The sequence below is a fragment of the Erinaceus europaeus genome, chromosome 1 (genome assembly GCF_950295315.1).
Source record: "Erinaceus europaeus chromosome 1, mEriEur2.1, whole genome shotgun sequence".
In the NCBI taxonomy this organism is placed as follows: domain Eukaryota; kingdom Metazoa; phylum Chordata; class Mammalia; order Eulipotyphla; family Erinaceidae; genus Erinaceus; species Erinaceus europaeus.
In genome coordinates this window covers 9,911,730-9,939,137 of record NC_080162.1, presented here as the reverse complement: position 1 = coordinate 9,939,137, position 27,408 = coordinate 9,911,730, and the positions used below count along the sequence as shown (strand labels likewise).

At 43.9% G+C, this 27,408-nt stretch overlaps 1 protein-coding gene across 2 annotated transcripts in view; it reads right to left on the bottom strand.

Annotated features, from left to right (window-relative positions):
• UBE2D1 (ubiquitin conjugating enzyme E2 D1) overlaps positions 1-27,016 on the bottom strand; it is a 53,700-nt gene extending 26,684 nt beyond the window's left edge. The window contains exon 1 of one of the 2 annotated variants that reach the window (XM_007537519.3): positions 26,676-27,016. In XM_007537519.3, coding sequence (XP_007537581.1) covers positions 26,676-26,699 — 24 coding nt within the window. In that variant the 5' untranslated portion in view covers positions 26,700-27,016. The remainder of the gene's footprint in view (positions 1-26,675) is intronic. The other variant, XM_060189495.1, reaches the window with a different exon arrangement.
• Positions 27,017-27,408: the final 392 nt, after the last annotated feature.

Here is a 27,408-nt window from a genome sequence, read left to right as displayed (position 1 = left end):
AGGTTTTGGCTATTACAAATATTGCAGCTATGACCGTGTTTGATTTTTTAAAAAATATTTATTTATTTATTCCCTTTTGTTGCCCTTGTTGTTTTATTGTTATAGTTATTATTATTCTTGTTATTGATATCACCATTGTTGGACAGGACAGAGAGAAATGGAGAGAGGAGGGGAAGACAGAAGAGGAAAGATAGACACCTGCAGACCTACTTCACCGCTTATGAAGCTACTCCCCTGCAGGTGGGGAGCTGGGGGCTCGAACCAGGATCAATAAACTGGTCCTTGGCGCTTTGTGTCAGTTGCGCTTAACCAGCTGTGCTTAACCTGCTGCACTACCACCCAACTCCCTCGTGTTTGATATCTAACGGTTTACCCACAGGACAGAAATTTCCAGGTCGAGAGTCCGGCAGTGGTGCAGTGGGTTAAGCGCATGTGGCGCAAAGCACAAGGACCGGTGGAAGGATCACGGTTCGGGTCCCCGGCTCCCCACCTGCAGGAGAGTCGCTTCGCAGGCGGAGAAGCAGGTCTGCAGGTGTCTATCTTTCTCTCCCCCTCACTGTCTTCCCCTCCTCTCTCCATTTCTCTCTGTCCTATCCAACAATGACATCAGTAACAGCAACAATAATAACTGCAACAATAAAACAACAAGGGCAAAAAAAGAGAATAAATAAATACAAAAATTTTTTTTTTAAAAATTCCAGGTCATAGGGTAGGTCCATTTCTAGCTTTCCGAGTTCTCCAGACTGCTCTCCACAGGGGTTGGAACTATTTACATTACCACCAGCAAGTGCAGGAGGGTTCCTTTGTCCCCACAACCTCTCCAGCATTTGTTGCTGCTACCTTTTCTGATATATGACATTCTCTTAGGAGTTAAGTGGTATCTCACTGTTGTTTCTATTTCCATTTCTCTGACAATCAACGACTCGAACATTTTTTCATTTGTTTGTTGGCCTTTTAGATCTCTTTTTGCTGAATATTCTATTCATACTATCTCATTAATGAGTGGGGTCATTTGTTTTTTTGTTGCTAAGTTTGGCGAGCTCTTTATATATTTTGGTTATTAACCTCTTGTCTGATATCTGGTATGTAAAGATCTTCTCCCATTCTGTGAGGGGTCTCTTTGTTTGGATGGTGGTTTCTTTTACTGTGCGGATGCTTTTTTTTTTTTGCTTCCAGGGTTATTGCTGGATATGGCGCTTGCACTTTGAATCGACTGCTCCTGGGGGCTATTTTTTTCCCTTTTGTTGCCCTGGGAGTTTATCGTTATTGTTGTTGTTATTGCTGTCGTTGTTGGATAGGACAGAGAGAAATCGAGAGAGGAGAGGGGAAGACAGAGAGGGAGAGAGAAAGATAGACACCTGCAGACCCTTATGCGGGTCCTTGCATTTCACGCCATGTGTGCTTAACCTGCTAAGCTAACACCTGGCCCCCGTACAGATGCTTTTAAATTTGATGTCACCCCATTGGTTTATTCTTGTTTTACTCTTCCTGGCAACTGAATTTGTACCACTGAAGATGCCTGTAAAATTTAGATGGGAAAGAGTTCTGCTAATATTTTCCTCTAAGTATTTGAAAGTTTCTGGCCTAACATCCAAGTCTGTAATCCATCTGGAGTTTACTTTGTGTACAGTAAAAAGTAGTGATTCAGTTTCATTTTTCTGCACGTTTCAACCCAATTTTCCCAAAACCATTTGTTGAAGCGACTTTCTCCACTTAATAGTTTGGGCTCCCTTGTCAAAATTAGATGCCCATAGGTGTAGGGACCAGATCACTTTTTTTAAAGGCAGACTTGAGCAGGCACTTTGCAAATGAGACTATCGATAAAAGGCTCACACGTGCATAAGAAGGGGTTCAGCGGGAGTCGGGCGGTAGCACAGTGGGTTAAGCGCAAGTGGTGCAAAGCGCAAGGACTGGCTCAGGGATCCCGGTTCGAGCCCCCGGCTCCCCACCTGCAGGAGAGTAGCTTTACAGACGGTGAAGCAGGTCTGAGGTTGTCTGTCTTTCTCTCCCCCTCTCTGTCTTCCCCTCCTCTCTCCATTTCACTAACAACGACATAAATAACAATAATAACTACAAGAACAAAAGGAAAAATAAATAAATATAAAAGAACTTTAAAAAGAGAAGGGGTTCAGCTTCACTAATCATCGAGGAAATGAAAAGAAAGAGCTAGGACCTGGCAATAGCTTATCAGGTACAGGGAACACTTTCCCAAGTGTGAGGAGCCAGGTTTATGGATGGCCCCTGCCACCAGGTGGGAGCACCACACAGGAGGGAAGCTTCAGGAAGGGGAGAGGCGCTACGGTGTTCCTCCTTCTCTCTGACTCTTTTTCCCTCTTTGTCTCTCTCTTTTTGGGAAATGAATTAAAAAAAAATAGAAAGAATCAAAGGGAGCTTCAGCATCTTGCAGGTATAAAACCCACGAACACCTACCTCTTGGCAATAAAATAAAAAATAAAGGGAGTCGGGCTGTAGCACAGCGGGTTAAGCGTATGTGGCGCAAAGTGCAAGGATCGGCATAAGGATCCCGGTTCGAGCCCCCTGGCTCCCCCCCTGCAAGGGGGTTCGCTTCACAGGCGGTGAAGCAGGTCTGCAGGTGTCTATCTCTCTCCTCTTCTCTCCGTTTCTCTCTGTCCTATCCAACAACGACTACAACAATAAAACAACAAGGGCAACAAAAGGGAATAAATAAATAAATATTTTTAAAAATAAATAAATAAATAATAAAACAAGAAACTGTGCACACCAAAAGAGCGGTTAAAATTACAAAGTCAGAATATAGCAGAAGTGTTGGCAAAGACATGAAATAACAAACTCTCACAGGCTTCTGGTAGAAGAGGAAAAATAAAAACAGTAAAACTGAAAGAGGATTCCAAGAGTACTCAAAAGCCCGATAATCTGATCACCAAGAATATTCCAAACAGAGGCATATTGAAAAAAATTATCATCACTGGGGCGTCACCACTACTGGCTGATATATATATATATATATATATATATATTTAATATTTATTTTATTTATTTATTCCCTTTTGTTGCCCTTATTGTTTTATTGATGTCGTTATTGTTGTTGTTGTTGTTGTTGTTGGATAGGACAGAGAGAAGTGGAGAGAGGAGGGGAAGACAGAGAGGGGAAGAGAAAGACAGACACCTGCAGACCTGCTTCACCGCCTGTGAAGCGACTGCCCTGCAGGTGGGGAGCCAGGGGCTCGAACTGGGATCCTTACGCTGGTCCTTGTGCTTTGTGTCACATGCGCTTAACCCGCTGCGCTACCAACTGACTCCCCTGGCCCAACTTTTTTATAATGTAAAAGATAACTGTCAAATAATGAGACTAGTTGTTCATTTATGGATGAAAATCATTATAGTAAGCACACTGAAAACACACACACACACACACACACACAGAATGTGTATATAGATCCTTCAATTTCACTTCTGTGGATTAAAATCTTATACTGGTATACAGAGTGGATTTAATTTCCTTGAGAAAAAGTAAGTTTAAAATCAACCAACTTGACACCTAAAAAAGAAGCCCGTGTTGACCTATCTCTGAGATCTAGTGACAGCTACTGTGTGTGGTTAGTTGCTGGGGAGGTGGGGAGGTTGGGACACAGAGCTGCAGCGGTGAGTGTGGTGAGGAGCTTCGGCGCGTTACCCTGCAATCTTGTAAATCACTAATTAGAGAGAGAGAGAGAGATAAATAAAAGAGAAAATTTACTAGTAAAAAAGTCTGTGTCAATGAAGCCGTTTCGGTTACAATGCTCAAATACGTAGAACTCAAAATGAAAATTTAAGCTATAGTAAAGGCAGACTTCAAGATATTTTGACACCAACTATATAAGAACACTGCGAGTTCACAAGACTTGTACTTAGACTTACAGAGTCTCAAATTGCTAAGTATCTCCATTCCAGTTCAGCTTTCTATAACCAGCCAGACACAAAGAAAAGTACTGAAAGGTCTGGAACTGAATTTTAAATTGGCGCAGATGGCATGTTTGTGACACCCCCACAATGTGCTGAGTGTTCTCCATAAAAACCAACCTAGACACAGCCCCTGCCTCTAGGGGACTTAAAATCTAAAAGTAGAGGAGGCGGTCTAATTCAGAGAAAGTAAGCAAATAAAAGGAAACAAAGAAGGCAATATAAGAGAAGAAGCCTGCATTAATCTCACAGCTCCCAGAAGGGTAACAGTCCAATCTCAACAGTGGAGAATGGAAGCTAACAAGTCAGAACCGTTTTATTGGTCATCTGGCTGAATATGACACTACAGCAGTAAAAGATCCCTAAAAAAAAGAAAAAAAAATCGCAACGAAGTCAAAGACTCTGGGGTGGGTGGGTGGGTGGGGAGAATACAGGTCCATGAAGGATGATAGAGGACCTAGCGGGGGTTGTATTGTTATATGGGAAACTGGGGAATGTTATGCATGTACAAACTATTGTATTTACTGTTGAATGTAAAACATTAATTCCCCAATAAAGAAATAAAAAAAAATTACGCTTACCACATGAAAGTGCTTGGGAGTTCTCTAGCTCCAACACCTGGAAGGTCTAAATCTCTAGAAAGGAGCTAATATATACCCCACTGAGTGTGCGGAATGGACATCCAACAAGCCTCTGCAGAAGAACTGATTTATAGTCCTAAATTGAAATTACTGACGAGAAAGCACATGAAGGCATTATTTCAAAATCCCGGCTCAACAGGCAATCAATTATTGGGAGATAACCACCGTGTCCTCCACATTCCTAAAACAAGACGCTGGTTCTTACTGAATTGCATTTCTGATGTTGTCTCTAGAGGGGCAGAAGAGCTATATTTGGTTTGTCTGTAAATAAACATTTCCTGGGCTCACAATTCAGACTCTGATCTCCTTATCCAGTTGACTAGAGCTATTTCAATCGAGACGCCAAGCGTCAGAAGTGGCTCTGAGTACAGAATCTCTTGAAGTCTGTAAATTAAAGAACATCTTTATTTTCAACTATGTAGATTCTTCCTGGAAGACTTAAAAAATGCTGACAAGATGCAATTGACTAAATTATAAGGACCACATAACTTTAACAAAAAGTTAGTTCTATTTTGCTATTTAGGCTGGTTATCTCTGCAACAGTCTTTTTTTTTTTTAATTAAAATGTTTTAAATGCCAAATTCCATACAAAAGGAAAAGGATGAAAACACTGCTGTTACTGACTTTGACACAGTGTTGAGAATAAACTTAGGATAAATGTCCTGAGGTTAGGTTAAGAGACGTTATTCATGTCTCAGATCGGCAACCACCTTCTCCAAATTCTTGCTGTGCCCATAATGTCTCTTGATTCCCCAAAATACTACCTTGTCTCTATTTCTGAAACATGACTTCCTTTTAAAGAGGAGTCTCTTGAATATCTCCTTTTATACATATTCCCATTTATAAGAATGACAAAAATAAATCTCAGGTAAGTCCAAGATATCACAATAGCAACTGTATTCAGATCTACTCTGTGAAATCTATGATGAAAACACACTTATTCATTCCAATAACCCAACCTCTAAATCTTGTAATTATCCTAATTCCTTCTTCCCTCCATGCCCCTAAGCCCCCAGGAATCAGTCCCACATAAATTGAGATTTTCCAGGGAGTTGGGCAGTAGCGCAGGGGGTTAACCACAGGTGGCGCAAAGCGCAAGGACCTGCGTAAGGGTCCTGGTTGGAGCCCCCGGCTCCCCACCTGCAGGGGAGTCGCTTCACAGGTGGTTTGCAGGTGTCTATCTTTCTCTCCCTCTCTCTGTCTTCCCCTCCTCTCTCCGTTTCTCTCTGTCCTATCCAACAAGGACGACATCAATAATAACTACAACAATAAAACAACAAGGGCAACAAAAAGGAATAAATCAATAGTTTTTAAAAAATTGAGATTTCCATTACTTCAGGCCCCTCCCACTAAAAGGGTTCCAGACCTAGACCAATCAAAAAGAAAAGCGTGGGTGGGTCCAAAGAGCAGAAAAAGTCAGTGGGGAGGTATTTCAGGATAAGAAGCCAAATGTTTGAGAGAGGGAGACACTATTAAAGTATCTGGAAACTTCTTTTCTAAGTAGAAAAGGAGACGTCTGGAAATATTGCTTACGCCACTGAGTTTAAAACTTGACATGGAAAACCGTCAGCCCGTATCTGTGACCTTGGGAGAAAACCACAGTTTCCAATGGAGGGAATGGGGGAGCAAGATGGACACATGCAATACTACAGAGTCGAACCCGGGACCTTACGCTTGAGAATCCAACACGTGATCTACTGTGCCCCCTGGGCTATTCACGTACCCATCTTTTCAAATGTCCTGACGGCAGTTTGGGAAACATCAAGCATCCTCTGCCACCCACCATGCCCTTGGACAGTATCTAACCAAATGCAATAATGTCTTAACTGACCTATTGTCCTACTACTCTTCCACAGCTGGAAGTCAAAATCATCCTTATATACAGTGCCAAGCCCTTTCTACGCTTCCCCTGGGGGCTGGGCTGGGCTGGCACCTGGGTCACCCGCCTGGCAAAGGAGCACATTATCCAAGTGGGCAGTTTCACTAACCCTACTACTTTTTTCCTTTCTCTTTCTTTTCTTTCTTTCTCTCTCTCCTTCCTTCTTTCTTTTTTTCTTTCATCTTTATTTATTGGATAGAAACAGCCATAAGTTGAGAGGGTAGGGGGAGACAGAGAGGGAGACAGACAGAGAGACACCTGCAGCACTGCTTCACCACTCGCAAAGCTTTTCCCCTGCAGGTGGGGACTGGGGGCTTGAACCTGGGTCTTTTGTGCACTGTAACATGTGCACTCAACCAGGTGTGCCACTACTTGGCCCCCTACCTACTTTCTTTTTCTTCCAAACCCCTCTTAAACAATGCCTTAAGGGGGCTGAGTGGTGATGCACCTGGTTAAGCGCACACACACTACAGTGCGCAAGGACCCCGGTTCAAGCCCCGGTCTCCATCTGCAGGGGGGAAGCTTCACAAGTGGTGAAGCAGGGCTGCAGGTGTCTCTCTCTTTCCCTCTTTATCTCCCCCTCCCCTCTCAATGTCTCTCTGTATCTACCCAATTAAATAAAGTAAAACAAAACAATGCCTTAAGGAAGTCTAGGCAGAACCCATCAAAGGACCACTGCTATATTCCCAGAGTACACTATACTTTCCTTTCTGTGACGCCCATTAAATGTACAATAATAAACGGTCTTGTGTTTTATGAGACCAAGAATGCATATTTACAACTATAGCTGAATATGAATGTTATTTCCTTATCTGGAAATCTTCAGTGACTCTAAATAAATAAAACAGAAGTACCGGGATTCGGGTGGCGGGTGGTGACGTAGCGGGTTAAGCGCATGTGGTGCAAAGCGCAAGGTCCGGCATAAGGATCCTGGTTCGAGCCCTGGCTCCCCACCTGCAGGGGAGTGCGGGTGTCTGTCTTCCTCTCCTCTCTCCATTTCTCTCTGTCCTATCCACCAAAAACAACATCAATAACCACAACAGTGTCAAACAACAAGGGCAACAAAAGGGAAAATAAATAAATATTAAAAAATTTAAAAAATAAAAACAGAAGTACCTTATGATCCAGCAATACCATTCTTAGATATTCATCTAGTGGACACAAACACTAATTTGGGGAGTTGGGCGGTAGCGCAGCGGGCTAAGCGCATGTGGCACAAAGTGCAGGGACCGGCGTAAGGATGCCGGTTCAAGTCCCTGGCTCCCCACCTGCAGGAAGTCACTTCACAGGCGGTGATGCAGGTCTGCAGAGGTGTCTTTCTCTCCCCTCCTCATTTCTCTCTGTCCTATCTAACAATGATGACATCAGTAACAACAATAATAATAACTACAACAACAATAAAAAACAACAAGGGCAACCAAAGGAAAAAAAAAACCCCACTAATCTGAAGAACATATACACTCTTATGTTCATAGCAGCATTGCTCACAACAGCCAAAGAGTGAAATCAGCCTAACTGCCCCTCAACAGATGACTGGCTAAAGCTATGATATATATAGTCTGCAGTCAGAGGAGATAGTATTGGCTCACTGGGACAAAATGGATAGAACTGAAGGTGATATTGCTTAGTGAAGTACGTCAAGGGATGAAAGACAACTCCAGATGGTTTGATTGCTATGTGGAATCTAGAGCTCTGAGTTACATGAACTTGCCAAAAAAAAAAAATCCAAACAAAACAGAAGCAAACTGTTTCTTTCTTTTTCTTCCTTCCTTTCTTTCTTTCTTTCTTTCTTTCTTTCTTTCTTTCTTTCTTTCTTTCTTTTTTAATTAACCAGAGCACTGCTCAGCTCTGGCTTACAGTGGTGCAGGGGATCGAACCTTGGACTTCGGAGCCTCAAGCATGACAGTTTATTTGCATAACCATTATGCTATCTACCCCCAGCCGGCAAACAAACTGCTTCTCCGGCCTGTGGTTATCTCTGGCAGGTGCGAGGGTGGGGATACAGAGCTTTGGTGGGGAGAGGGCGATGTGGGGTGGCACTATACATTGCAATCCTCCAATCTTGTAACCTACTATTAATAAGAAATAAAAATTATATAGCTACAGATATAAAAAGAAATCGTCGGTGGCTTCCCCAAACTTGTGCAGGAAGGTCCTATTTCTCAGCATGGACCTTCCAGGTCATCCAGAATATGAATTGTTTGTGACTAGTCCCTGAATGCTTCCCAAGTAAGAGTCTCCATCTTCCTTCCCAAACAAGTCACATACCTTCATTTCTGTAGGTTCCTCCGCAAACCTGGCTTCTCTAAGTCTTTAGAAATGCTACCCAGTATTTTCACTGGGGGGAATGCTCATTCGTAAGACTGCTGTCATCCTGTGTGACTTCACCTCTCCTCGTGTAGGTGACCAGCACACACGCTCGGACTTGCTCTCCTCCTCCTCCACCACCACTCCCACCCACCCTATTTTAGAGGCCCTGGGTCTGCTGCGATAAACCATTTAGACCCTCCTTTTCTTTCCTTCTCTCCACTTTCCTTTCCTTTTCCCTCTCTTCTTTTCTTTTTCCACCAGGATTGATTACTGGGGCTTGGTGCCTGCATGATGACTCTACCGCTCCTGGTGACCTTTTTAAAACTGTTTATATTTTCTTTGATGGAGGGTGAGATGGGGACTGGGACGGGGCAGGGCACCTGCAGCACAGTTCCAACACTTGCGAAGCTTCTTCCCTGCAGGTGAGGACTGTCAATCTCTCTGCACAACCATATGCTATCTAGCGCCCCCTTCAGACCATTTCTAATGAATTTCCTTTATTTTTTAGTTTCTTTATTTTTTAAAAATTATTTATTCATTGGATAGAGACAGCCAGAAATAGAGAAGGAAGGGGGAGATAAGAGAGGGAGAGAGACAGAGAGACACCTGCAGCCCTGCTTCACCACTCGCAAAGCTTTCCCCCCGTAGGTGGGGACCGGGGGCTCGAACCTGGGTCCTTACGCATTTTTAAAGTATCTTTTTTGCTACCAGGGTTATTGCTTGGGCTAGGTGTCTGCACTATGAATCCACTGCTCCTAGCGGTCATCTTTTGTCCATTGTTGTTGGATAGGACAGAGAGAAATGGAGAGAGGAGGGGAAGACCAACAGGGGGAGAGAAAGACAGACACCTGCAGACCTGCTTCACCGCCTGTGAAGCGACTCCCCTGCAGGTGGGGAGCCGGGGGCTTGAAGATCCTTGTGCAGGTCCTTGTGCTTCATTCTATGTGAACTTAAACTGGTGTGCCACCACCCACCCCAGGTACTCATTTATTTATTTATTTATTTATTTATTTATTTATTTATTTTCCCTTTTGTTGCCCTTGTTATGTTTTTTTTTTATTATTGTTGTGGTAGTTACTGTTGTTATTAGATAAGACAGAGAGAAATGGAGAGAGGAGGGGAAGACAGAGGGGGAGAAAAAGACAGACACCTGCAGACCTGCTTCACCACCTGTGAAGCGACTCCCCTGCAGGTGTGGAGCCAGGGGCTCGAACCAGGACCCTTATGCTGGTCCTTGCGCTTTGTGCCATGTGTGCTTAACCCACTGAGCCACCACCCAACTCCCCAGCTACAAAGTCTTTTAAATCTACATGCAAGCCCATCTTCCTCACAGAATTTTTCCTCAGTATGATGTTGTATGCTTTACATTGGGTTGTTCTAGTTCTCCCCCGCCAAGAGAATTGGATCAGTCCAGTTAGTTTTGTGGGCCCGCTTGGCCCCGCCCCAAAGAACCCCGAGAGAGGGCGAGAGTTCCAGAGGGGCAGAGTAGGAGAGAGTGCTTGCGCCGCCGCAAAGAGACAGCGGAGTTCTGTTTGGTGATTAGTTTGGTTTAGTTTATGAATCGTCGTTCGTGAATAAAGAAATACAGCTTCCCTGCCCAGCCGTTGTCTCCGCGTCTCTGTTACCCGCCCGTGAAGCTAGCCCGGCCGGCTGGAGCCTCCGAATTTTAACAACAAATGGCGCCCACGTGGACCTGACCTGCGCATCTCTCAGATAAGTAAAGACAATTTGGCTACCTATGCACTATGGCCTTCTCTTCTGCTGGTGAAGAGATCTCCAAAGGCCTCTGCTCTTTCTTCACGAGACTGTTTTGCAGAGATTTGTGCAGAGATCGCAACCTGCAATTCCTAGAAGTGAAGCTGCCCAAGAGACCACCACTGGACAACGCACCCCCCCAACAACTAAGACAGTACAGATTTAAATTCGTGTTTAAAATGACATGTCTTCGTAACAAAGGTTTCTCTCCTTGTGTATTAATGACCATGTTTATGTGTATGTTTAAAGTTTGGTAAACAGTAACTTTAAGGGTAAATTCTTACTAGACAAAGTTAAATGAAAAAAGTTTTCAACATAATTCTCATAAAGATAAAATTAACTTACATTTAAAGTCTGAGGTAAAAATTAGTTAACAATCAATATATTTTAACTAAGTTGGTCTAAACAAAAGGTTAAATAGACTTGTTGATATGTAAAACTCTCCATTACCTTCTCTATTAGAAATGGTAGATCGCACAATGGCTATGCTAATTATTCTCATGCCTGAGGTTTCCTTTCCTGAGTACAACTAGGGTGTGACTCCATCTTGAATGGGTGTAACAAAAGGTTAAAAGACGTTGTTAATATGTAAAAGTCTCAAATTCCTTCTCTATTAGAAATATGCTAATAACAAGTTTTGTTTCATAGTAAGTAAATTGCAGCCAGCTGCCTTTGGGACTCTAGGCCGTTCCCTGCCCCCATGCAAATGCCCGTCGAGGCAAGTACGCCCCCCAGAGACAAAAAATGTTTTTTTTTTTTAAGCTGATAAAGTTTTGCCCACAGAAACAAAAAAGGCCCCCTCAGGCCTTCCCTTGGCAGCACACTGGTTCTTGTTACTTGCTTACATGTTTCTCCATGTTTGTGCCAGTTTCTTTTTTAAAAATGCCTGTATGATATATGTTTCTGTTCACCCCACACCCTTGATACTGTAGTCATTTAGTTAAAAAGAAAAGGGGGAATTGTATGCTTTACACTGGGTTGTTCTAGTTCTCCCCCGCCAAGAGAATTGGATCAGTCCAGTTAGTTTTGTGGGCCCGCTTGGCCCCGCCCCAAAGAACCCCGAGAGAGGGCGAGAGTTCCAGAGGGGCAGAGTAGGAGAGAGTGCTTGCGCCACCGCAAAGAGACAGCGGAGTTCTGTTTGGTGATTAGTTTGGTTTAGTTTACTAATCGTTGTTCCTGAATAAAGAAATACAGCTTCCCTGCCCAGCCGTTGTCTCTGCGTCTCTGTTACCCACCGTGAAGCTAGCCCAGCCAGCTGGAGCCTCCGAATTTTAACAACAGTATGACTTCTCATGCTTTTGGTCACCTTCTTGCTCAAACATCCCCGATCTTCTTTAGGCTGCTTCCCATCTATTTAGATGTTATGGGATTTTTTTTTTCTAACCTCTATTAGTTTTAAGTTTCTAGATAATGTGGTTGTACTTCATTTCTCTATATATCTTCTTATGTAGGTGCTGTCATAGAGAGAGGTGATCCAAAAATATTTTAACCTGGGGTGGAGGGTAGATAGCATAATGGTTGCAAAGAGACTCTCTTGCCTGAGGCTCCAAAGTCCCAGGTTCAATCCCCTGCACCACCATAAACCAAAGCTGAGCAGTGCTCTGGTTAAAAAAAAAAAAAAAATTAGATTTACCTGTCTGTCTAAAAGAATCTGTTAGGGCTGTTGTGTAAGGCACTGTCTAAATATGTGGATAAAGTCGTCTTTAAATTACAAAAGACACCTGTTAAATAGAAGGGAAATGGAAATTTAAAAAACAATCTATGCTACCAGTACAATGACAGAAATATATCTCATCTGCATCATAAATAATTGCTCGTTAATCAAAGAATGACAGACCCTTGGAGGCTCACCGATTTTACATCGTGTATTAAGATGTCACCGTTTATTTTGATTCTGGTAACCCCAGCATAAACAGAATGCAAGTTATATCACATAGCAGCAGAATACAGTTATCACTGCACAATCTTTATTTTTGTGCCCTCTTTTTTTTCCTATTTGCTTAACAAGAGCAAACAAAATAACATTCTTTAGGTGTACTAAAAATTATAAACCTGAAAAAAAATTATAAACCTGAAATAACCCTAGAAATTATCTAGCTTAGGAGCTGGGTGGTGACAGACTGAGTAGAACTCACATATTACAATGTTCAAGGACCTGGGTTCAAGCCCCTGGCCCCTCCCTATCTGCTGGGGAGGGGGGAAAGCTTCACAAGTAATGAAGCTGAGCTGCAGGTCTCTCTCTCTGTCTCTCTCTAATTCCCCTGCCTGCACAATTTCACTGTCCAAAGTAAATATAGAAGTGAATAAAATATATATTTTTTAAATGTATCTAACTTACAGATAAGGAAACAGCTCAAGTGGGTAGAGCACAGGCCTTGCATGCCAGCAGCTCTGAGTTCCACGCCACTGCCATGTGCCAGAGGGGTGCTTTGGCTTCTATCTTTTTTTATTTTTTATTTTTAAAGATTTTGTTATTTATTTTCCTTTTTCTTGCCCTTGTTGTTTTATTGTTGTAGTTATTGTTGTTGTTGTTCGACAGGACAGAGAGAAATGGAGAGACGAGGGGAAGGCAGAGGAGGAGAGAAAGACAGACACCTGCAGACCTGCCTCACCACCTGTGAAGTGACTCTCCTGCAGGCAGGGAGCCGGGGGCTCGAACCGGGATCCTTATGCCGGTCCTTGTGCCACGTGCGCTTAACCCGCAGCACTACCGCCTGACTCCCTTTGGCTTCTATCTTACTCTCTCTCTCTCAATCTCATATGAAAGTCTATCTCCTATGAAATAAAATAAGTGTTAGGGAAATAAATCACCTAGTTTAATCCGTAACATTCTTACATCTAATAAAGAGTGTGTTTTTTTTAAGCCAATGTCACAAAGCCAAAGCTAGGCAAAGACTCAGATCAGCTGACTTCCACTGCTGCATTCTTCCTGCTTCCTCATCCCCAATAATACTCAACTCCAGGTTGCACTAACTGGAAGATATCATTCTTAATTAACTTTGACTTGAAATGCTCCAGTACTGAATTAAGGCTATCTGTACTTTAAATTTTTTTTTTTAATTCATTATCTATTTATTGGATGGAGACAGCCAGAAATCAAGAGGGAAGGGAGTGATAAAGAGGGGGAGAGACAAAGAGACACCTGCAATACTGCTTCACCACTCACAAAGCTTTCCTTTCCCCCTGCAGATGGGGATTGGGGGCTCAAACCTGAGTTCTTACACACTGTAACTTGTGCACTCAACCAGGTACACCACCCGGCCCCTAAAACTTTTTTTTTTTTTTTTACCAGAGCACTACTCAGCTCTGGTTTATGGTGGTGTGGGGGACTGAACGTGGGTCTTTGGAGCCTCAGGCATTAGACTCTTTGCATAACCATTATGCTATCTCCCCTCAGTCCTCACCTGTAGGAGGAAAGCTTCTCAAACAGTGAAGTAGGTAGGGCTGCAGCTGTCTCTTCCCCTCTTGATTTCTCGCTGTCTCTATCCAATAAATGAGCTTAAAAAAATTTTTTAAATGCAAGAAGACAATGAAATGATAAAAACTTTCCTTTGGTACTCATTCCTTACAAACTGCCTAAGTTCAACAGACACCTACCAGAAATTGGAAGTCTAGTTCGAGAATGAAGTCAAGACATCACCAAACACGGCTCATTCAGGAGCTATGCAGCACACCTAGAGAGCTTTATTACTGTGTACTTAAAATAACACAGACTAGCGGGCCGGGCGGTAGCACAGTGGGTTAACCACACATGGCACAAAGCGCCAAGGACCCGACTAAGGATCCTGGTTAGAGCCCCTGGCTCCCCACCTGCAGGGGAGTCACTTCACAGGTGGTGAGGCAGGTCTGCAGGTGTCTATCTTTCTCTCCCCCTCTGTCTTCCCCTCCTCTCTCCGTTACTCTCTGTCCTATCTAACAATGAACGACATCAACAATAACAATAATAACCACAACAAGGCTACAGTAACAAGGGCAACAAAAGGGAAAAATGGCCTCCAGGAGCAGTGAATTCATGCATGGTACAGACACTGAGCCCCAGCAATAACCCTGGAGGCAAGTCACTCCACAGGCGGTGAAGCAGGTCTGCGGGTGTCCATCTTTCTCTCCCCCTCTGTCTTCCCCTCCTCTCTCCATTTCTCTCTGTCCTATCTAACAATGATGACAACAACAATAACTACAACAACAATAAAAAAGGGACAACAAAAGGGAAAATAAACAAACATAAAAAAATCAAAAAACACAAACTATAGTCTGAGTCACAGAACAAGTTTCAAAATTACCAAAGATGTCATTATAATAATGCATGCTTTCTGGTCACTATACAATTAAATAAGAAATAAGTTTTTTTTTTAAATCTCTCTTGAAATAACTCAAGGATTAAAGAATAACTCAAAAAGAAAATCAGAAAATATCTTAGTGAAATTTTTGGAAAATTCATCCAAATTTGGGAGGAGCAGAATTTTAATGGATTAGAGAACAAGGAGCCCAAGTTATTCGACGCTATCCAAATTCTGCTCACACTAGGAGTGTAACCACCTGGAGTGAAAACAATCAAGATTATTTTTACTACTAAGAAAAATTAAGGTGAAGAAACCAACCCCCTACCTTCCTCCTGTTGGAGACACTTTCTTAAGTCTGTCAGGAGAACCAAAATCTAATAAGCAATTTGGTGGCTCTGGAGGAGATCATGCCAACAGAATAAGAATAACCAGAGGGAGAAATAGCCACAAAGACAGGAAACGCAGAGCATGGTGGTGATGGGACAGGCAGCAGCGGACTACTGCTTGATGGCAGCTTCTTGCATAAACTAAGGAAAACTCCGAGCATGCAGTAGTCTCCTGAAACTGTCGGCTGTGTGTACTGAATCTTCCCAGGTCCAGCCAACAACCAAATGCAGAAAAGCTTCATTCAGCTTTCCAGAGGCGATCTAAACCAAGACCAGAGAGAGAAACTGTCTTGCCTTCAGACAGATGTTGTGTGGTGATCTGCGGACCCCTCCACCCGTGTGCACCTGAGTTGTATTATACAGTCTACAGCTTTTCAGACTAGCATTTCAGGTAAGTACAAAGAGGACATGGATCTGAATACCTGCTTTTCCTTTTTTTTTCCTCTCCTTTTTCCCCCTCATTGTTACTGCTGCTGCTGTTGCTGTTGGATAGGACTGAGAGAAACTGAGAGAGGAGGGAGGGGAAGGCAGGGAGGGGGAGACAAAGGACAAAGGCAGACATCTGCAGCCTGCTTCACTGCTTGCTAAGTGACCCTCCCTCCCCCTCTCCTCTGCAGGTGGGGAGCCGGGGCCGGAACTGGGATCCTTCAGCCCATCCTTGAGCTTGGTACCATGTGCGCTTAATCCGCTGTGCTACCACCCAGTCCCTGCTTTTAATCCCATGTAAAATCAGGGTTGGGGAGCTATTACACTGTGAGTAGGCATTAACTCAGTATGATGGAGTATTTAGGTTAGTAGCAGTTGCTAAGCGTCTTCTGTGTGTAGCAAGGATGCTGTTCGATCTTCGGCTTCTTCTTCTAGCGTTTGCCCTTCTTCCGTAGCCAGTCAACAGCGTCAGGTTGAGCCCGATGTAAAGTTTCGAGACCTCCTTTGAATCTGGAGAGGTGGCAGTCGTTGACTATGTGGGTCCTAGTCTGTCTGGAGCCGCAGGGGCAGTTCGGGTCGTCTCTGGCTCCCCAGCGATGGAACATAGCGGCGCACCGGCCATGGCCTGTTCGATAGCGATTGAGGAGGGCCCAATCATAACGTGCCAGGTCAAAGCCGGGTTGACGCTTGCAGGGGTCTGTGATGAGGTGTTTGTGCTTTACCTCAGCTGACTGCCAACTTACTGGAGGCAACTCTGTATCCTGCTAGCTTGATGCTCATATGTGCCTTCCTTCTTATGATAAGTATAAGAGCCGGGAGTGTGGTGCATTGGATCGACCTTCTCGTGGTGCATCCCGTGAGTACCCATTCATTGGGGAAACTGACGATCCTTCCTAGCCGACTGAATCCACATGGATCCCAGTCACTTTCAGAGCCAGCAACAAGCAGCTCCTGACAGCTTTCAACCTGACACTGTTGACTGGCTACGGAAGAAGGGCAAACGCTAGAAGAAGAAGAAGAGCCGGGAGTCGGGCGGTAGCGCAGAGGGTTAAGTGCACGTGGCGCAGAGCCCAAGCACAGGAGTAAGGATCCCAGTTCCAGCCCCTGGCTCTCCACCTGCAGAGGAGTCGCTTCACAGGCAGGTCTGCAGGTGTCTGTCTTTCTCTCTCCTTCTGTTTTCCCCTTCTCTCTCCATTTCTCTCTGTCCTATCTAACAAAGACAACAATAATAACAACAATAAAGCAAGGGCAACAAAAGGGTAAATATAAAAAAATAAGAGCCCCACACCTACGGACATCTAATCTTTGACAAAGGGGCCCAGACTATTACATGGGGAAAGCAGAGTCTCTTCAACAAATGGTGTTGGAAACAATGGGTTGAAACATGCAGAAGAATGAAACTGAACCACTGTATTTCACCGAATACAAAAGTAAATTCCAAGTGGATCAAGGACTTGGATGTTAGACCACAAACTATCAGATACTTAGAGGAAAATATTGACAGAACTCTTTTCTGCATAAATTTTAAAGACATTTTCAATGAAACGAATCCAATTACAAAGAAGACTGAGGCAAGTATAAACCTATGGGACTACATCAAATTAAAAAGCTTCTTCAAAGCAAAAGAAACCACTACCCAAACCAAGAGACCCCTCACAGAATAGGAGAAGATCTTTACACGTCATACATCAGATAGGAGTTTTCTCAGAAGGCTAGAAATGGACCTACCCTATGATCCTGCAATTCCTCTCCTGGGATATATCTTAAGGAACTCAACACATCCATCCAAAAAGATCTGTGTACACATGTTCTTGGCAGCACAATTTGTAATAGCCAAAACCTGGAAGCAACCCAGGTGTCCAACAACAGATGAGTGGCTGAACAAGTTGTGGTATATATACACAATGGAATACTACTCAGCTGTAAAAAAATGGTGACTTCACCGTTTCCAGCCGATCTTGGATGGACCTTGAAAAAATCATGTTGAGTGAACTAAGTCAGAAACAGAAGGATGAATATGGGATGATCTCACTCTCAGGCAGAAGTTGAAAACCAAGATCAGAAAAAAAAACACAAGTAGAACCTGAAGTGGAATTGGAGTACTGCACCCAAGTAAAAGACTCTGGGGTGGGTGGGTGGGGAGAATACAGGTCCATGAAGGATGATAAATGACATAGTGGGAGTTGTATTGTTAAATGGGAAACTGGGGAATGTTATGCATGTACAAACTATTGTATTTACTGTCGAATGTAAAACATTAATTCCCCAATAAAGAAATAAACTTAAAAAAAAATAAGAGCTTTATTTAGATGTGGCTACTCATGTCTTCAGGAAAGTAACAGCAGAACTTTTTAGCTATTACAGGCTATCTCATCTTTTACACTTCCATTGTGATGAAGAAAGATGCTGGGTCAAGAGAAAGGCTGAGCTTAAGCACAATGATCTAAAGGCAAAAAACTTCACATGGTGGCTTTTTAGAAAAAAGAAAGGGAGTCGGGCTGTAGCGCAGCGGGTTAAGCGCAGGTGGCGCAAAGCACAAGGACCGGCATAAGGATCCTGGTTCAAACCCCAGCTCCCCAGCTGCAGGGGCGTCGCTTCACAGGCGGTGAAGCAGGTCTGCAGTTGTCTGTCTTTCTCTCCTCCTCTGTCTTCCCCTCCTCTCTCCATTTCTCTCTGTCCTATCCAACAACAACAACAACAATAATAACTACAACAATAAAACAACAAGGGCAACAAAAGGGAATAAATATTTAAAAAAAAAAAAAAAGAAAAAAACTTTTTCTTGCCTCCAGGGTTATTCCTGAAGCAGGTTAGGTGCCTGCACTATGAATCCACTGCTCCTGGAGGCAATTATTCTTCCATTGTTGTTGTTGCTGGATAGGACAGAGAGAGAAATGGAGAGAGGAGGGGAAGACAGAGAGGGGGAGAGAAAGACAGACACCTGCAGACCTGCTTCACCGCCTGTGAAGCGACTCCTCTGCAGGTGGGAAGCCGGGGGCTCAAACCGGGATCCTTACGCCGGTCCTTGCGCTTTGTGTCACGTGTGCTTAACCTGATGTGCCACCATCCTGGCCACCCCCCCAAAACAACCCCCCTTTTGTTGCCCTTGCTTATCATCATCGTTGTTATTATTATTATTATTATTGTTGTCGTTGTTGGATAGGACAGAGAGAAATGGAGAGAGATGGGGAAGACAGAGAGGAGGAGAGAAAGACAGACACCTGCAGACCTGCTTCATTGCTAGTGAAGCAACTCCCCTGCAGGTAGGGAGCCGGGGGCTCGAACCAGGATTCCTATACTGGTCCTTGCCCTTTGCACCATGTGCGCTTAACCCTCTGAGCCACCGCCCGGCTCCTAAAAATACTTTTTAAAAATTTTATTTATTTATTTTTTTTTTCTAAAAATACTTTTTATTAAACAATTTGTTCTGCTTTATATCTTAATACTTCTCAGCCACCAAGTTGCAGATACTACCATGATGCCAACCTGACTTCCCCGGCCAGATGACCTCACCATCTGAAACCCCATCTCTCCAGAGCCCTGCCCCGCTAGGGAAAGACAGAAACAGGCTGAGGGTATGGATCTACCTGCCAATGTCCATGTCCAGCAATTACAGAAGCCAGAGCCTCCACCTTACGCACTCCATAATGGTCCTGGGTCCATGCTCTCAGGAGGATAAAGAATAGGAAAGCTTCCATTGGAGAGGATGGGATATGGAACTCTGGTGGTGGGAATTGTGTGGAATTGTACCCTTTTAAAAAAAAAAAAAAAAGTTTATTTTTTTATTTTTAATTTTTTAAAATTTTTTAACCAGAGCACTGTTCAGCTCTGGCTTATGGTGGTGTAGGGGATTGAACCTGGGACTTTGGAGCCTCAGGCATGAGAGTCTGTTTGCATAACCATTATGCTATCTAACCATTATGCTATCTATTTATTTATTCATGAGAAAAATAGGAGGAGAGAAATAACCAGACATCACTCTGGTACACGTGCTGCCGGGGATCGAACTCAGGATCTCATGGTTGAAAATCCAATGCTTAAGCAGAAATTGACTGAGTTTGGAGTATGGCACCAAAGTAAGAAAGCAGAAGTATACTAGAGTTTGCAGTGAGTACCCTCCCTAACACTTCCTCTCCACTATTCCAAGCTTTGGGTCCATGATTGCTCAACAATTTGTTTGGCTTTGTATGTTAACTCTCTTTTCAGTCACCAGGTTCCAGATGTCATCAGGATGCTAGCCAGGCTTCCCTGGATTGAAGACCCCACCAATGTGTCCTGGAGCTCAGCTTCCCCAGAGACCCACCCTACTAGGGAAAGAGAGAGGCAGACTGGGAGTATGGACCGACCAGTCAACGCCCATGTTCAGTTGGGAAGCAATTACAGAAACCAGACCTTCTACCTTCTGCAACCCTCAATGACCCTGGGTCCATGCTCCCAGAGGGATAGAGAATGGGAAAGCTACTGGGGAGGGGGTGGGATATGGAGATTGGGCGGTGGGAATTGTGTGGAGTTGTACCCCTCCTACCCTATGGTTTTGTTAATTAATCCTTTCTTAAATAAAAAAAAATTAATTAATTTAAAAAAAAAAGAAAATCCAATGCTTTATTCACTCTGCCACCTCCTGGGCTACTCTTTTTTTTAAAAATTATTTTCATTTATTTATTTGATACAGAGAAATTGAGAGGGGAGAGAGATAGAAAGGGGAGAGACAGAGACACCTGCAGCCCTGCTTCACACTCGTAAAGCTTTCCCCCTGAAGGTGGGGACCAGGGGCTTGAACCCGGGACCTTGCACACTGTAATTTGTGCACTTAGCCAGGTGTGCCACCACTTGGCCCCACCCTTTTTTCCTTTTTTTGCCTCCAGGGTTATTGCTGAAGCTCAGTGCTTGTACTATGAATCCACTGCTTCTGGAGGTTATTTTTTTCCCCTTATGTTGCCCTGGTTGTTTTTTTGTTTTTTATCGTTGTTGTGTTTATTGTTGTTACTGATGTCATTATTATTGTCTAGTACAGAGAGAAATCTAGAGAGGAGAGTAAGACAGAGGGGGGAGAGAAAGACACCTGCAGACCTCCTTCACTACTTGTAAATCGACACCCCCCCCCGCAAGTGGGGAGCCGGGGGCTCAAACCAGGATCCTTACTCTGGTCCTTGTGCTTTGCGTCATGTATGCTTAACCTGCTGCGCTACCGCCTGACCCCCCAATTGTATCCTTCTTATCCTATGGTCTTGTCTACCATTATTATATCAATAAAGAAAAAAAAACAACTTTTTCCCCTTTCCTTTCATCTCAAGGCAAACCATTTACCTACCAAGAAATACAATACTGCATTAAATATATATCTGTAAATTTTTTATCTTCTTTTATTAAAGAACCTGAAATCCTGGATTTCATCTCATAATGCCTTTCTAACTGTGCTAATGATTTTAATCTGAACTATTCAAAACTTCTATAGGAACTAAGTTGTCATATCAATTCATAAAACATTTTTTTCAAAAACTCCACAACCAAAAAATAGTTTAAAAAGAATGTTTTTGAAGTACAACCAATTTCTTTCCTGATTCCTTCTGGAAGATAGAAAAAAATGTCCATGCTGGAATAAGGAGAAACAAAACTGTATTATTCATTTACCACCCTAAGCAATCCAATATGTACCACTTAAAAGCAGAAATTTACAACGCATAACCAACACACCGAGTGTTACAGCAGGGAAAATGTCTAGATATGCCAAGGTCTTAATTACAATACACTTGTATAGAACATTCCAGTTTCAAAGCACTTACATCCATAAACTCATTGGATTCCCTCATGTCCTTTAAGTTCAACAGAAATGAATCTGTGAGCCCATGTGGGTAACGGAAGCAATGTCCTGGAGTGGTTGTTAAAGTTTGGCCTGGAGCCAACTATCTGGTTTGAAAGTCTGATTTCATAGAGCCGTCTGACTTCATATAGCTGTCTGACTTCATATAGCCGTCTGATTTCATACAGCCGTCTGATTTCATATAGCCTATTCCCTTACTAGCTTAGTGATTCTGAATACATTTCTCAACACTTTGTGCCTCTGCTGTAAAATAGGGATATCCATGTCTACCTCTTGAGTTTAATAAGGACTAAGTCAGTTGACATACATTAGACACTTAGGACGATGTCTAGCACAGATTAACTACTCTATATTATGCACATGGATTGTAGTTCTCAAGAGTATCATTATGAGGATAAGGAAATAAGTTAGTAATTCACAGGACCAGGAGCAGAAACCAGATCTTCTCCCATTTAAATGATGCTTCCCCCACAGAGGGTTGGGGAGTGTTGTTGTTGTTGTTGTTTTTAAAAATATATTTATTTATTTATTCCCTTTTTGTTGCCCTTGTTTTATTGTTGTAGTTATTGTTGTTGTCGGACAGGACAGAGAGAAATGGAGAGAGGAGGGGAAGACAGAGAGGGAGAAAGACAGACACCTGCAGACATGCTTCACAGCTTTTGAAACGACTCCCCTGCAGGTGAGGAGCTGGGGGCTCGAACCAGGATCCTTATTCCGGTCCTTGCGCTTTGTGCCACTTGCACTTAACCCACTGTGCTACCGCCTGACTCCCTGTGTGTGTCTGTTTTTTTTTTTTTAATTTATTTATTTATTCATGAAGATAGAAGGAGAGAAAAAGAACCAGACATCACTCTGGTACATGTGCTGCAGGGGACTGAACTCAGGACCTCATGCTTGAGAATCCGATGCTTTATCCGCTGTGCCATCTCCCAGACCACACTGAGTAGTGTTTTTGTTTACTTTTAAAGCACCTGACCATATTAGAATTTCCTTCTAGTTTTCCCGAACATTTGGCACTGTAATATAACAGCTTATTATTTTAAGATAATTTCTAGGGGTCAGACAAATAGTTCACTGGGTCAAGTGTCTGCACTGTCATGAGGAGGAAGCAGATGTGAGTCCCTGGGACTCTATGTGGAAACGGTACAGCACGTGGGGGGAGGCACTTCAGTGCTGTAGTGTCTCCCACCTCTACCAAAAAAAGTCAGCCTTGGTGACAACTAAATACATAAATATAAAAAAATAATTTCCAGGAGTCGGGCGGTAGCGCAGCAGGTTAAGCGCACATGGCACAAAGTGCAAGGACCAGCGAAAGGATCCCGGTTTGAGCCTCCAGCTCCCCACCTGCAGGGGAGTCGCTTCACAAGCGATGAAGCAGGTCTGCAGGTGTCTGTCTTTCTCTCCCCCTTCTGTCTTACCCTCCTCTCTCCATTTCTTTCTGTCTTATATAACAATGATAACATCAATAACAACAACAACTACAACAATGAAAAACAAGGGCAACAAAAGGGAAAATAAATTAAAGCAAAAACTTAAAAAAAAATTTCCAAAACATGTGTCAAGAATTAAAAATAGTGCAGGTGAAAGAAATGCTCTGAAATAAATTTGAAAGGATGACAGATAGCTGAGCTGAAAAACTAACTGCCCTCTTCAGCAACGTTTCAGGTATCCTTACTCGTGACTATCCAATTTTTTTCCCCCTTCAGTCATTTAGGTGACTATGATTACACCTTCTATCATATCTAAAAATAGGGCCTGGGTGTGTAAATTTATGAGCTGAAATGCAAACCTGGCACTAGGTGTCGAAACTGGAGTATTAAATCACTGAGCACACTCTGATACAGAAGCATGTTTACGCATGATACCCACAGACTTTGCATACACATACAATTTTCATTCCACTCCCTTTAATCTTTTCCTATGGAGTGAAGAAACTTGACATCCTTAAACATGTCAAATCACTCCTGAAGAGATTATCTTGGACCAAATATCCCTTCCCTCCAGGCCCCAGGTTCCTTCTGAGGGAGAGTCAACCTATCTCCAGTTACAGCTGTGGGGGCAGTCTGAAATGTCCCACAAGTGAGTCTGGTGCAGTCCCCTAGAGTTGTTCTGCCCTCTGGACCATGCCACTCTACTCCTGCAGGGCTCTGTGAGATTCTGCTCAGCTCCCAGGTAGGGCACTGTGAGGAGCTCATCACCCAGTGAGTGATCTGAAAGGAATCTTGAGTGTTGCCTTAGTATATATTTGTATAGGCCATAAATTAACCTGTATCTTTTTGTATCGAAGCAGTACAGATTCAAATCAGAATTTGCAGACTGGGGTAGAGAGAGCTCACCAAGTTGGGGGCATGGTACACACACAGCCCTGGTGTCAGCACCACTTGGAAGGGCTGTGTCATCCAGGGAAACTGCAGCACTGTGGTGGTATCTCGCTCTTTCTATGCTTGTCTGTCTGTCTGTCCTGTCTCTCTATCTAAATAACAAAAAGTAGCCCAGGAAAAATGGTGCATGTAAGAGGCCTTGGCAAGCAAATAGATTAGATGGCATGATAGAATAGATAGCATGAGATTGGGGATGGGGACAGACACACACACACACTGTATACAGATGACACCAAAGAGGGTTCTGACTATGAAGACCCGGAAGGCAAACAATATACCTCATCTGGAGCTGGCTTCCAATCAGGGAAGTGGGTAAAGGAGCTGGAAAAGTAAGGGATCTCCACTGGGCCAAGCACTCATAGTATGAAGTGCAAGGATCCCAGTTCAAGACATGGCTCCCCACCTACAGGGGGGAATCACCATACAAGCGGTGAAGCAGGTCTACAGGTGTCTATCTTTCTCTCTGCCTCTCTATCTTCCCCTCCTCTCTCAATTTCTCTCTGTCCAAAAAAAAAAAGTAAGAGATCAAAGTAAATAACACCTCCCATAGCATGGAAGCATGGAGTACAGCTAACGGAGAGCACGCATGAAAGTCCACTTTACTGTTGAAAAGAATGACAAAGACTGACACAGAAAAGGTGCTAGTATGATTCCCAACTTTTCCACTCACACACACACACACACACAAAATCAACACAGTACAGATCTGACATTAATTCTATTCCTTTTTTTTTTTTACAGAACTACTCTGTTACTAGAAACTAATAATATCTGCTTACTAAAAATAACACTGCCTTGGCATGATGATTGCTGTGGACAAGTTCTATACTATTTAAAACCATTGTATGTGCAAAGTCTTGGGGAGAACTCTCATCAGTAGAAAAGAAACACTATTACAAAACTCCCTTGGAAAAATGTAAGCCAAGTGGTCTGGGAGATGGCACAGTGGATAAAGCACTGGACTCTCAAGCGTGAGGGCCTGAGTTCAAGTCCCAGAAGCACATGAATCAGAGTGACGTCTGGTTCTTTCTGTCTTTCCTCCTATTTTACTCCATTAATAAGTAAATCAAATCTGAAAAGTAAAAATGTGAGCCAGCAGTGTGTTATCATTAACGTGTATACAAGGCATGGCGGAGATGCAGGTTGAGGTTTCAAAATCAGGATTTTAGCTATATTAAGAAAGGCATAATTGTGTGAAGTTGTGCCCCTCTTATCCTATCGTTTAGTGTTTCCTTTTTATAAATAAAAAAATTTTTTAAAAAAGGCATGATTACATTATTTTAAAAACTAAAAACAAACTGATAAATGCTGATTGTTACCTGTGTCTTGTAGTGAAAGAGAACTTAAGTGGCACAAAAATAACATTTATGTACAAATTTAATATTTGAACACTAACAAAAAATTGAACTGGATATGAAAATTGCTGTCCTTTGTACCAGAAGATGCCACCAGTGTGACTGAGAATATTATATATATGTGTGTGTGTATATATCTGTATATATCTTTATCACTGCTCTTTTGACTCACAACTTAAGAAGAGCTGACAGACATTTTCAGTAGCCATCAATATATTCTGAAGTCATTTAGAAACTACAATGATCATTATTGGTTTAACTTGTTGCAAAATGTCCTTCCCTTAAAAAAAAAAAAAAAAACCCTCCAACTTGAACTCTGTGAAACCAAACACTTCTGTCAGTGATCAGAATAATTTAGTAAGAAATTAAAGTGAGTGGTCCAGGAGGTGGTGCAGTGGATAATGAGTTAGACTCTCAAGCGTGAGATCCTGAGTTCAATCCCTGGCAGCACATGTATCAGAGTGATGGCTGGTTCTTTCTCTCTCCTCTTATCTTTCTCATTAATAAATAAATAAAATCTTTTTTTTTAAAAAAAAAAAGGAAGAAATTAAAATGAACAGAAAGAAAACGTCTGGATCCCAAATTTGCAATATGAAACAGTAGCAATAAACACACAAGTGTTTGCAATATGAAACAGTAGCAATAAACACACAAGTCAATTCCTCACAGAATTGGGAGGCTACATTGTTTTCCTGAGTAGATATATTTTGTTTCCTCATTCTAAATCCATGTGTCAAAGCATCAAACAATCTAATGTGTGGTAGTTTCTGTTGTTCCTCCAACTTTACATAGAAGTTTATCATGGGAAGGAGGGGGGGGGTAGAGGGAAAAAAAAAACAAAACCTGCTTGGCTTGACTCACCATGAATCACAGCCAGGAGGTCATCTTGTGTATCAGCAACTATGTTTTCACTACAGCTATGTGACCCGAAGTGGCAGCAGCAGAGACACCAAAATAGAAGGGGCAGGAGGCTTCTCGGCCCCAAATAGGCTTTTCCAGCCCTTCTGGGTAACTAAGTGAGAGCGCAGCACAGAGGGGTGAGAAAGAGAGAAAGAACCAGCCCAACTGCTGAGAGAGAGACAGAGAGAGAGAGAGAGAGAGAGAGAGAGAGAGAGAGAGAGAGAGAAGGCTGCAGGCCCACCCCACCTTCGTCGCCCTCCCGGGGGAAGCCAGGACATAAAAGGGGGCGTATAAAGATCAGTGTGGAGGCACCACCGCATGACAGGGCCAACAGCAGCCCCGGGCAAGGCAAAAACGCAGCCCTGAGCACGTTCTGCATGAAGCAGGGCTTTCAAGGATGTGTGCGCGCCGAGGAGGAGGATTCACCCCTGCAGCCGGGCACTAGGGGCGCAGCGGGGCCCCAGCCTCCCGGGCAGCCGGGCATCGGGGCCCCAGCGCCGATCTCACCTGCACGGGGTCCCCCCTCCGGCCCCGGGGCCCCGCCCTCCCGGTCCCGGTCCCGGTCCCGGCTCCCTCGCCGGGTCTCCCCCGACCTCCCCAGGCCCGGTCCCGGCACTCACTTTCTGGATCCGCTTCAGCGCCATGGGGTAGGGAGGGCGGCGGGGACAGAGGCCGGCGCGGGGCTGCGGGCTGCGGGCTGCGGGCGCGGTGCGCGGGGTGGTCCGGGCGCGGCCGGCCGGCCGGCTGTCTGTCTGTCTGTCTGGCTGGCTGGCTGGCTGCTCCGCCCGGTGGACACGGCGGGGCCGCGCCTCGCCCCCCGCCCGCTGGCTGCTCCCGGCGCCGCTGGCTGCTCCGAGTGCGCCCGAGCGAGCGCGAGTGTGCGGGCGGGGACGCCGTCGAGGCTCTTTTGTTTCCGCTTTTGCTTCTGGGAAGGAGCCTGCGCCCTCCTCGCCCGCCTGGCACACTGGGAAGTGTAGTCCCAGCCCCTCCTCGCCACCCTCCCGGGACCCCGCGGACAGACAGACAGGACCGCTGACCTCCGCCGGGGCAGCTTGGTCTTCGGCGGCTGGGATCCGGACTGGGTATGTGCAGCTGTTGGGTCTTGGATCCAGTTGCTGAAATCAGGGTTCCCAATGTGCCGAGTGGAGGGGAACAAATGAGCTTCTAAGGCACTTAGAGGAATTCCTAGTGTCAGCTTTTTTTTTTTTTTTTACAAGTGGCGGGGCAGGGCTGCAGGTGCACACCTCTCTCTCACTCTCTCCCTTCCTTCGAGGTTTCTGTTTATCTTTAAATTTTTTATATTTATTTATTTTAGTTGCCCTTTTTGTTGCTCTTGTTGTTGTAGTTATTGTT